Genomic DNA, 12,570 nt, shown 5'->3' on the forward strand with positions numbered 1-12,570 from the left:
CGGAGCTCCGGGTTAAGTTGATCCCTGGTTGATCCAACCCGATGCGGGTGCGGGGTCGAGCTAAGTGCCCTAATCCGGGCTAACTTAGCGCCCGGTGCGGATGGTCTGAATGCTTACATGGCGGGGTCACTGTAGAGTGAGGAGCCGGATCTCTCGAACTCAGCATGTGCTGCCTATAAATATTGATTTATGACGGTTGACCCCTTCAGCCCGCCTATTCATCACAAGTCCTGTGTTTAGGGCAAGGGGCTTGGCCTAAGCGCCCTGGCGGCGCGGCCGGGCCCTGGCGGGATCCCTGGTTGTGCAGCATACCTATTGCCCAGGGCCTCTCCGGCTGCCCCACAGTGAAATTGTCCTCGCTGGCGATGTGCGGGTGGGGCGGCTTCTTACTCCGGATAGTACCGCTGCGCGTGGGGTTCAACCTTCTCTGGACCTTCCGTTTGAGGAGCTTTCTGTACATTTAGTCAAACAGGATCCATTATGCTCTTAATGTGTTTTAACTACGAACCATCTTGCCTCGTTTGTTAAAAAAAATGCTGTCATGTTATACTTGTACAGCAAAAGCAAAAAAGCTTGTGGTCCGGCAGGCCCAATTTTGGAATCTCAGCCACTGCCCTTCAAGCCTGTATAGGTCCTGTATGTCAAGCTGCATACAGGAATATCATCGGAAGAAAAATGCTATTTCCTTCATTATTAACATTGGGGTATTGAGGGTTGCACCGTTGGAATCCTGGTGCAATTTTTGTTACAAGTCAGAGCATGATTGCATACTACATAGGCATACTATGTACTTAGTCATCAAACAAACCTAACCTTGTGAGACAGCTAGACACTCAAACCTAACCTTGTATCTAGTCTATATGTATCCACCCGGCCCGGCTCCCTTCTCTCTCCTCATCAAGATTGGAGACCGGACCCGGGAGTGTGGAGAGCTTACACATAGGACTGTTATCACACAGGTTAGTTAGTACATATTTGCAATATCATCGAGATTGGAGACCGGACCCGGGAGTGTGGAGAGCTTACACATAGGACTGTTATCACACAGCCACCTTGAGCTTCTTATAGGTTAAAAGCCGGCTCGTCCGCTTCACACAACCGTTATCCCAAATTCTCCGAGTGAGCGTTAAGTTCGCTGGTGAAGATACTGCGACAGCAAAAGAAAAACTTAAATCAAGAGATATATATATATAAGAGAACTTTTTCAAAAATAAAAAGAGAAAGAAATCTTACTGCTGTCCGGACGACACCCTCTCGAGATGGCACAACCAAACCCCGCTGCCAACCAGCAACAACCCAACGCTGGCAATCAAAATGCTTTGGCCGTCCTGCAAGAGCAAATCAACAACCTTAACGCCCAAATTGCAGGTATGCTTACTGCTTGTGGCACCATCCGCCCCAATGCGCAGACGAGACAAGACATCATATACTCAAAGTTCTTGAAGACCCCAGTTGCGATGCATAAAGAACTGAACCCTTCACATCCGACCCTCGACTCTGATGGAGTTCGCTTCCAACCTTGGAAGAAGGCCTTGGACTGCACTTTGATGCATGCCTTCAGTCGGGTTGTATCTTTTGTCGACGACCTCAATGTTTTCGATAGTCTGGAAATTGAAGAAGCTACGACCGTTGACAGTCTCATTCGTAACACTCTTGAGACTGACCTTCTTTCCATTGTCAGTTCGACGACTCACAAGTCAACTCGTGCACTATATGAGTTCATCGTTGCGCAGTGTCAACATTCGGATCGGCGACACAAGATCGGTCTGCTTGATCAAATCTACGACTTGATGGCGGATCCGAACCCATCCAGTGATGCGACCCTGTCTGTCAGCCTTAGAGTCATCACAGCTGACCTAAAAGCTGCCTGTTCTACCTTTGTTACATATAAATTACTTTATATCTTTTTCATCTTAAGAGATAACCTTGTTTTGACTTCAGATTCTGTTTCCTCATGCAATTTTGACCCTAGTTACAACTTATCAATTCATTGTAACTATACTCCTTCCCTGAGTTACTGAGTTGTGGCGCGCTTGCGCAGTTGTGACGTGTCAGCACTACCTGGCGCGCCAAACCACATGTACATATGTAAATTACATAAGCAAACTGTGAAAATTTTCGTAGTCAGAATCCCCCTTGCCTGAGGCGGATCCACAGACTTCAGCACACCAGAACCACCACCCAGATAACCCCAGGATCACCACCAAAGAGCCTACTCTACTCCCAGTATACCTACCGTCACAGGCGCCTAGGATATTGACAGTAAGTAACCTCTTTCACTGAACCTTGATTATCTCAGAGGTACAACTCTGTGTCTTGTTTGATCTGCCTTTTCTTCTTGCTTTGCCTCCTCCTTGATCACAGGGCTGTCCCTCCAATTCTACAGGCCTTTGCCTCTATCTTGATCACAGGGCTGTCCCTTCAATTCTACAGGCCTTTGCCTCTATCTTGATCACAGGGCTGTCCCTTATAATCACTTGGCCTTTGCCTCAAAATCTAGGTTGCAGGGCTGTCCCTCAGGTTTCCCATTAAGAACCTTGACTGTCCAGAGAGAAGTCTAAAAAACTGTGGCTGGATTAAACTTATCTAATCCAGATACCCTCCTGAGAGGAAGCTGTAGCACTTCTAGCACAGATTAGCAGCACTCTTCTGAAGAGTAGCATTGCCAGTGGACGTGCATTCCCACTAGAATAACCTAGTACTTCTCTTCTATCTTATCCTGCTTGGTTTCTTTCTCTCTCTTTCTCTTTTTCTCTTACAGTTGTATTTTCTTTATCCCAAGAAATCAAACTGTTGTCCCCCATTTCTTGTGTCCTGCTGTCACTATAGAGACTCAGGCTCACACTGTCGAAATGGTCACAACTTGGTGCTGACATCAAACAACTGAAGATGTCCGCGGATGAGCTCCTTGGTATCTTGCTGCAGAACACTTTCAAACCTCCGGCCGGCACAGATAATCTTACCTTCGAATTCAGTGTCACTCAGACACTCGACGCGAAGAAATGTCCATCGCTCAAAGAGGTCGTGACTGTGATTCAGTACGCCATCAGCAAACATTGTCCTAAGGCCAGTGCTGCCGACGCCAATGCGATGGATCTTGACCGCATCCATGCGTTCCAGAACCGAGCGTTGGGTAAATATGTCAACCCGCACCGGCGACAGGACGCTGATCTCCCGAAAGCAAATCACCCGAGATTTTCAGTGGAGCGAGCAAACCACTTCCGTGGTAAAGGCCAATCCCCTGAACTCACCACCAAGTACGGGACGACCTGCGCCTACTGCTCAAAGAACGGGCATTGGTATGCCGACTGCCTCGACTACTGGCGTGCAGTGGCCACGGGGCAGCAAGAACAACCGCCAGCCGACTACAGGTCAAAGTCGTCCACCTATGTTCCGCCTCGCAAATCTGAACATCACGTGCGCAAGGTAGAATTCCCCAATGTCAGCGAAGGTGTCTTACTTGACTCCGGCGCATCCGCTCACGTGAGTGGCGACTCATCGCTGTTCATTCCCGGATCAAAGCTAACAAAACCACGAACCTTCTACCTGGCCGTCTCTGAATGTCATGTGACGGTTGATAGGATTGGGACGGTTCGGATTCCGACGCCAACGGGGACAATCACAATCCCTAATGTGTATCATGTTCCCGGAGTTGATGGTGTTATTTTGTTGACGGGACGCTTGCTTTCAGAGGGTTGGAAATTGAACTATGATGGGACGAAGGCAACCTTAATAGATCCCCGCTTAAATAGTTACTCCACCTTGTTTCATAATTACTGTTGGACCCTGAATACTTCTATCAACAATACAATCAAGAAAGTCACTCAAGTCCCTTCTTTTGACCCATATGTATGGCATGTGCGCCTAGGACATGCGTCCAAAGAAATAGTCAAAACTTACCTAAGAATCAATTTCCCTGAGTTGGAGCTTAAATGGTCGTCATTCTTCTGTGACCGATGCGCAAAGTCAAAAAGTATTGATAAGAAGGCGATGGTCCTTGGTACCCAGATCCCTTGAGATAAACCATTAGACTTCATGGTGTCAGATGTGGCCGGTCCTTTCGATTATGACATTAGCGGTCGCCGGTACATAGTAACCTTATGGGACCACGCTAGCACATACACCTATTGTACATCGATGATAGCGAAGTCAGATGTTCCATCAAAGATAATGGCCTGGATGCATCATCTCAAGAACAAATTTGGACGTTACCCTGCTTACCTCCGTTGTGACAACGCACCCAAATATGTTGAGTCGCTGAAACCAATGCTTGAGGAGGTTGGCGTTACGCTGGCACCAATTACACCCTACAGTCCTCAACAGAACGGTGAAGCTGAAAGGTTGAACAGAACCTTAGGTGACATGGCTCGTACTATGTTGCACGAAAGCGACTTACCTCAAAAGTTTTGGAGCTATGCCTATTCAACTGCCGCGTACATGCATAATCGGATACCTAACTCGAGGACTGGCAATCACTGCCCAATCCAGTTGTTCTATGGAACGGACCCTGATCTGAACTCTATATACCCTTTCGGCGCGAAAGCAATTGTCCATATCCCAAAAGAACACCACAAGAAATTAGATGAGAGAGCTCAGGAGGGTTTGCTACTGGGGTATCCCAATGCCGGGGTTGGTTGGTTGTTTTGGCTCCCACAAGAGAAGAGGATGGTTCATTCAGCGTTGGTCAAGTTTCCCGATTTTCAAGCTTTGCCGGTTAAGAAGGACATCAAAAAGTTGGACCTTGAGTTCATTTTGAATCAGATCATCCTACAACTTGGTGAAGAGAAAACCGAGGAGTTTGCGGCAGAAGAACAAAGGCAGTTAGCGCACTTGCATATCGGACCGGAACATGAGCTCCCGAAGACCATCAAATCAGCGTTGTCGGGGAGTGAGGCGAATGAATGGAGACTGGCTGCGCGGTATGAAATGGGCAAGTTTGGTGAATTAGGCGTCTGGGAGGCGGTCGAGGCACACAAGGGCATCAAAGTACTGGGGGCTAGGTGGGTTTTCTCGATAAAACGCAAGCCGGATGGGACAGTTGACAAGTTCCGTGCGAGATATGTGGCAAAAGGCTTTAACCAACGCATGGGAGAGGACTGTAACGAGACATACGCACCTACGGCTTCGTTGAACACATTGCAAATATTGATATCCATCGCGCTCCGCCACAATTTTCCGACAGCAACCTTTGATGTTAGTTCCGCGTACCTGTATAGTCCGATCAAGGAAGAAGTTTATGTTCAGCCGCCTGTTGAGATATGCCTCGAACTGAAAGGAAAAGTGATGTTACTCAAGAAAGCTATGTACGGCACTAAACAGGCCGCGCGTTGTTGGTGGAAATTCTTCAAGAAAACGGTCGAGAGCTTAGGATTTGTTGCGAGTGAAATTGAACCATCGCTTTACCTTTTTAAGAAGAGTGGTGGTTTTGTTGTGATTTGGCTCCATGTTGATGACGGATTCGCGCTGGCTTCCGACCCTGGATTATTGGACCAGTTGTGTGTTGGGATGACGAAAGACCTTGAAATTAAGTGGTTGGCAGACGTTGAAAGGTTGGTCGGTATTGATATCAAGAAGATTGGAAAGTCGGTCGAATTGAGTCAGAAATCCTTGGCACGTCAAATTATTGAGAAGTACAAGAGGCAGGCTTTCATGAAAGACTCACCGCTCAATGATGCCGACCTCAAAATCTCAGCAACAGATCCAATTGACCCAACCGAATACCGGTCTATCATCGGGTCACTCATGTACCTTTCCGGCGGCACTCGGCCGGACTTGTCTTTCCCGGTAAACCTGCTGGCAAGATTCAGCTCAAAACCCTCTGACAGGCACTGGGCGGCGTTGGACGGCGTAATTGGCTACCTGAAGAAAACGGTTGATCGGAAGCTTGTGTACAGGGGTGATGGCGAAGGAATGCGACTGTGGACCGATGCCAACTGGGGAGGGGAACATGAACGATCGACGACTGGCTATGTCATCACACACTGTGGGGACACTGTAGCTTGGGGATCACGGCGTCAAACGGTGGTAGCGCTATCAACCTGCGCGGCTGAATATGTAGTGCTGTCAGAAGGCTCTCAAATACTCTCGCACATCATTAACATTTTCGAAGACCTTGATTACCACATCCCAAAGTCAATCCATGTAGATAATCAAGCCGCGATACTAATTGTGACCGATAATGCTTCAAAGAAAAAAACAAAGTACCTCAAGAGGGCGTTTTATTTTGTAAATGATTTGATTCGCGAAGAAGGCATACAACTTTTGTGGACAAGCACCCTCGACCAACTAGCTGATGTCTTCACGAAGGCAATGGGACCAAAGAAGATGATCGGCGCGACACACAAGCTCGGACTCACCGGGTGAAGTATGCAATCGTGGGAGGGGGTGTTACAAGTCAGAGCATGATTGCATACTACATAGGCATACTATGTACTTAGTCATCAAACAAACCTAACCTTGTGAGACAGCTAGACACTCAAACCTAACCTTGTATCTAGTCTATATGTATCCACCCGGCCCGGCTCCCTTCTCTCTCCTCATCGAGATTGGAGACCGGACCCGGGAGTGTGGAGAGCTTACACATAGGACTGTTATCACACAGGTTAGTTAGTACATATTTGCAATATCATCGAGATTGGAGACCGGACCCGGGAGTGTGGAGAGCTTACACATAGGACTGTTATCACACAGCCACCTTGAGCTTCTTATAATTTTACCCCCATCGGCCGCTTCGCCTAGATTAGCTGCCCCACCCAACAGTCGGCCCGACACGCAAATCAAGCTCAACCAGTCGCCCGGAGGCGATGTGACATCCTGTACAGCGGAGCTGTACAGGTGGGGCTGAAATGCAGCAGGCAATTTTCGGCCTCCCGCACCCGCAAGCTTTTTCGCTTTGGCTGTAGATGATGATGAGGACTGAAAAATCCAATGATTGTTTTTATGATGGACTGGTATCAAATCCAACTGTGCTTTAACAACGGAGGCTTCCTCCATTATTTGTCTTTCAATCAACTAGCATATATATTCATGAAAGTAAGGGGAGATGGTGATTGGTAATATGGGCAATTATCATTAATATGGTAGGTCTCTGCTTCCGGGACTCGGTTGTCTCGTTGGCCAGATCTGTGGCAGATCAGAGAGAGAAGAGCCGCAAGCTGTACCCCGCAAATTTCAATAGTTAGGCTCCGTACATATCGAGTCTACCAAGTGAAACATTTCGAATACCAAAGAGTTTCGTAGGTTGTATATCAAAAAGCACAAATATCGATGAGCCATTACTAATTAGACAGTCAGTGCTCAATACAAAATGATGTTGTCATGCGCACAAGCCTCTACTTGTGCCAAGCATTGGTTCAATGACTTAATGTTACAATGCGAGATGAGTGAATGATCGTTTCTTGTTGGTGTGGATAACATGACACCCGACAAAATGACAAGCAGCTGTCCCGTGCTTGGGTGATTTGTCCCGATCAGAATGGAGTGAGAAAGTCCGTTCTTTTGAGATGCGGGCACGGGTTCAGCTGACGAACAAAGAGCTGCTCCCAGAACTGCCTTGCAGTATATTTGGTTCAGTCCGATTCAGGCAAGAGAGAAAAAAAAAGTCAATGACAGTAGAGCTAGTTCATTTCTTGTTCTTCTTCTTCTTCTGTTGGACTTGTTTGGGTTTTTGAGAGGAAAGATCAGTTGAGGGAGGAAGAACGGCCGAAACTGATCCTTGTGTGGCGAGTTTTTGTTTGGCCTTGTTATTCTTGGCAGAGCGTTTCGCAAATTTAGTAGTTTCTTTTTCCCGACGGGGGAGCCAACGTTCGGGGTCGGGAGGAGGTCTTGAAGGGTCGAGAGGTTTAACGGCTTTTAGCTTACGGGATTCCGTGGTTCGGGGGTGACGAGGGCCAGAAGATTGGGGGAAGTTCGGATGAGAGTGGAAGAATGAAGAGGTGATGGGCACCGCTTCCAGTTGATCTACATTTACCAAGGCAGCTTTGCTTGGAATTTGGTTTTCGAGAAAGTCGATCCGCGCTTCACAGGCTGCTAAGTTGGCAGTCAGGTCAAGATGTTCGGGATGGTTCTTAAGAAATCGCGATCCAGCCAAGGAGAAAGACAAAAAAAAGATTAAACGGATGATCTCAATCATGTACAGGCTGTAATGAGGTTCGTACTGACTGGATCGGAATCAAGCAACAGCTCTTCCAGATGTGCCTTAGCTTCCTGAGGCCGCCCGAGTTTGAAAAGCTGGAAGATCAATTTGAAAAATGAGTTTTCGATTTTCCTCTCCCTATCCGAGACAGCGCCAAGCTTACGATCTGGGACTCTAGGGCAAGTTTGGCACGGCTGATCTTTTCCTGATCGGCTATAATCGGATTCGCTAGAATCTTGTCGGCCTTATCAAACTGGCCGAGTTTGTAAAGACAATAAGACTCCAACAGCTTGAGTGCTGCGCTTTCAACGGCCTGATTGGAGATGAATTCAAGGGTCTCCTGGTATTGTTCGAGAACCGTAAGCAGCTTGGCCTTTGTGTCGATCAACGTATCATTTTCGGTGCCTCCCTGTTCCAGTACTGCGCAAAAAGAGAGCGAGTTTTGAGAAGATTGAGAGAAAAACAGATCAGTTATTGGGATGTTTCGGTTAAGTAAGAAGCATGTCGCATACGTTGATTGCAAGTTTTCATGGCATTCTGGTAGAACCCTTTGTCGAGTTGTTGGTACAGTCGGTTGCGGCGGGCTAGGAGAACTTGCTCTGGGCTTCTTCTCTTCCTCGACTCCGGTTTTCGTTTGACCTGAGGGCGTTTGGGGTGTGGTTTGCGGCTGGTTTTTGGTGCCATTGAAGAGTGTAATGAACGCTTCTTTGCAAGCTCGGTGCTGTCTCCTCTCCACGCCGGACACGGCGCCACCCCCGGAAGCCCCCGGAGGCCATGTAGGTACTCCCCGAGTCTTGATGTGGGAAGCAAAGCAATCCGCGGATCTGCGGATATCCACTGATGTCCACTGATTTGGAACCTCCGTAATGCACATATCTGGCGTCTACGGGATGCCTCGGATTGTCTACCGGATACCCTGAAGTGTCTGCCGGATAGCGCGCACGACATGTGCATGTCACGGGCCCCGCCCAGCCCGAGCCGAGCGCTGATCACGTTTCCTTCCAAACCCTGTCCAATCCCACCAGCATCCTCCTCAGCCATCCGACGACCACCCCCCACCGCCACGCTCCAGGACCCGCTAGTCACCCTGATCGACGCGTCAGCTGCACTGGCCCGCCCCCACCAGACTACTACCCACCCTGCTCGGTCTCCAATCGGTAAGATTGCGTCCCTGATCACATCCTCTCCAGCTTCGTCCGATTATATCCCCATACAGACCTTCTCCCCCATCCCCCCTCATCCACTTCTTGAAACTTAATAGCTTTCCGTTAATCATCCAACACTCCGCCTGTTACTTTTTCACCTTTGGTTTCGAAAACATCTCATCGTTGGCTCCTTAGTCAACACTGCTACTCCTTTTCTTGCGTCTCTCTATCCTCTCTGCCCCTCCTTGTGAGTCCCTTTCCGACGCGAGAGTCTGTCCGAGCTGATCTCCTCTGACCTTCAATCACTCACAGGCACAATAACACAACCGCAGAGCATTCCATTCGTCAATCTCTAGCCATCTGGGCTTCGGTCGACTTTCCCCCCTCTCGCCCTTCACCCCGTCCCCTGGTCGCGTCTGCCGAGACTGTGGACTTGAATTTGGCTCGTTTTTAAGCACTAGACGCGCTTCGGTCCCAGGAATTTAGACGCACGCATCGATGGCTGTTAGTCCACGATACACTCCCCCCGCTGGCTTCTCTTCCCCCGACTGATAGTTTTTTAGATTTGTTTTCAGCCTCCCACAAGACACTCCTCTCGCTTAGGCGGTGTTGGGATGGCCACTGCTGGCAAGGAAGACGAAAACGCGGGGGCAAACTTGATCGGCCGCCAGCCTGCTGGTAAAGTCCTCAGAGCACGCAAGGATCTGGCCTCGATGGCTACCAATGGCTCAACCAAAGTAAGTATTTCCCCTCTTGTACTTTCTGAAGTACTCTCTAACAAACCCCAACTACCTTTGCCAGGCTATCTCCGTCACCTCAAAAGCTTCGGGCGTATCGACAACCAATACCCGCAAGAGGATCTTAGACGACCGGACCAACAACGTCAAAATGACTTCTACAGCATCTAACGCTAATGCCAAACCGACGACCAAAGCCGCCCCACTGACGCGCAAGAACTCTAACGCAGCGGCCAAAAAGCCCATGATGGTACTAGACGAGCTCAAACCCGCTGAAGTCTCCGTCAAGCGGACAATCAAGCCGATCAAAAAAGAATCCTCCACTCGGCCAGTCACACGCAGAGCTTCAGGCGCCGACGCCCAGCAACACGCCAACCTGGGCGACCTCGCCGGCCCCTCCGGACAGGGCAAGGCCGCAGCATCCAAACCAGCAGCTAACCGGCGCAACGCTTTGCGTCTCCACAAGGCCGCCGCGTCCACCTCTACTGACAACGGCCTGATAGAACCCTACGACGCCGGCCATGTTGCCAAGAAAGTCCGGACCAGCGAGCCCGACGACATCTGCAAGGAGAACCTGGCGGAGCAAAACTTGGCCAAGCAGAAACCTTCCAAAAAAGACGCCACTCGGGCTGGCAAATCTCAGCTCTCGCACATCCAGCAGCAGATTGCTGAGCAAGACTGGGAAGACCTTGACGAGGGCGATGAAGAAGATCCGCTGATGGTCAAAGAGTACGTTGTTGAAATCTACCACTACATGAAGGAACTGGAGGTAAGTACTGCTTGTTTCTACCACATACCCACGCGTTCGGCTGTGACTTACCCGGCTATCTTTTCCCTCCAGATGCAAACACTTCCTGACTCGCAATACATGCAGCGACAAGTTGAATTAACTTGGAAGATGCGCGGCGTATTGGTGGACTGGATCATCGAAGTGCACTCGAAGTTCCGCCTGCTCCCGGAAACGCTGTACCTGGCGATCAATCTGATGGATCGCTTCCTGACCAAGCGATCGGTTGCTTTGATCAAGTTCCAACTCGTCGGCGTCACCGCGCTCTTCCTGGCCTCCAAGTACGAAGAAGTGATCTGCCCGAGCGTGACCAACTTCTTGTACATGACTGATGGCGGCTACGACTGCGACGAGATCCTGAAGGCCGAGACTTACATGCTCGAGATGCTCCAATGGGACCTCCGTTACCCCAACCCGTTGAACTTTCTCCGCCGAGTATCGAAGGCTGACAACTACGACATCCAGAGCCGCACGTTTGCCAAGGTTTGTTCATACAATAGAGATACGGCGGAAGTGTCTGGCTGCTAACCACGAGTTTCCACACAGTACTTCATGGAGATCTCGATTGTCGACTACCGGCTCGTAGCCACCCCTCCCTCCCTCCTGGCGGCGGCGTCGATCTGGCTTGCCAGGAAACTGCTCGGCCGGGGACCCTGGGACGCCAATCTGCGCCACTACTCCGGCTACGACCAGGCCGAAATCCTGCCGACTGCCCAGTTCATGCTCGACTACATCCTCCGCTCCGGGTGCAAGAACCTTGGCATGGGCTTGGACCCCAACTTTGTCATCCAGGCTAGCTACGAAGGCGGCAACGAACACGCCAACCTGTTCAAGAAATATGCCACCCGCAAAGTCAGTCTCGTTTGTTTTTTACCCTTCCCGGCTTAAGTCTGACTTGGTTTTTGTGCGGATACAGTTTTTCCGAGTGAGCGAGATCGTCCGTGATTGGGCTGTGGACCGATACACCTTCGAGACCCCGACGGGCTACGAATGGGACAAGCTCGAGGAATGGAGCAGCTCGTCCAAGACGGCCAAGAAGCGGGCCACCACCGCCGGCGCCCAACGTGCCGCCCGCCGCGTCCAGGACTTTTTCGACAACGAGGACGACATCGACCTCGAGCAGGATGACGACGCGGAGCTCGAGGACGAGGATCTCGATGACGACGTCCCTCGCGGATTGCATCACGATCAGCCTGAGCTTTCCGACGAGCTCGAGGACGACGACTACTGATCCCCCCCCCCCCCCCCCCCCCCGTCCCCTCACTTAATTATTCTCACTTCTTTTCTTCTACTTGCCTCCCCGCCCTATCATCGCCCCTGCCGTCCTCACCCCCTAACCATAGTATTTTTATACATATTTTTGAAGTACCGTTTCTTTTTTTGGGCGTCTTTTCTAGTCTTACACTCGAAGTAGTACCTCATACAGCCTATGCCCGCCCCTCCCCCACCTCCCCAGATTTTCTTTATTCATTTCTACTGATGTCGAGGTATATGTCTTATATCTTAGATACACACATATATATTGGTGTGACGTGTGTGCTGTGATGTGTTTCCATGTTTGATCACGACTGGTCCTGTCCCGACGGCGCAGCGTTCCTGCCTTGTTCTTGTGTCCCCTGGCCATGTTTTTCTTGTCTTGTGTGTCTTGTGTCTCTTTCCTCCCTCTCTTTCTTCCTCAAGTCACTGTGAAAAAAGAACAACATATATGAACCCAACATAAATCTTCCCAAGTTCCTTCTTATCCTTTCCTTTTCTTGGCTACCCTTG

The 12,570-nt window shown here is 49.7% G+C and overlaps 2 protein-coding genes across 2 annotated transcripts; both read left to right on the top strand.

Annotated features, from left to right (window-relative positions):
- Positions 1-9,080: 9,080 nt before the first annotated feature.
- Positions 9,081-9,733, top strand: PtA15_13A450 (uncharacterized protein; the record flags this gene model as incomplete). The annotated part of the gene is made up of 3 exons (XM_053162649.1): positions 9,081-9,291; positions 9,475-9,526; positions 9,592-9,733. The coding sequence occupies 3 exons, from the start codon at positions 9,081-9,083 to the stop codon at positions 9,731-9,733; spliced, it is 405 nt and encodes a 134-aa protein (XP_053026604.1).
- Positions 9,734-9,777: 44 nt separating this feature from the next.
- On the top strand, positions 9,778-12,034 carry PtA15_13A451 (uncharacterized protein; the record flags this gene model as incomplete). Its single annotated transcript, XM_053162650.1, has 7 exons — positions 9,778-9,783; positions 9,855-10,016; positions 10,081-10,785; positions 10,858-11,286; positions 11,350-11,655; positions 11,720-11,881; positions 11,996-12,034. The coding sequence occupies 7 exons, from the start codon at positions 9,778-9,780 to the stop codon at positions 12,032-12,034; spliced, it is 1,809 nt and encodes a 602-aa protein (XP_053026605.1).
- Positions 12,035-12,570: the final 536 nt, after the last annotated feature.

This window comes from Puccinia triticina, chromosome 13A, assembly GCF_026914185.1.
Source record: "Puccinia triticina chromosome 13A, complete sequence".
In the NCBI taxonomy this organism is placed as follows: Eukaryota; Fungi; Basidiomycota; class Pucciniomycetes; order Pucciniales; family Pucciniaceae; genus Puccinia; species Puccinia triticina.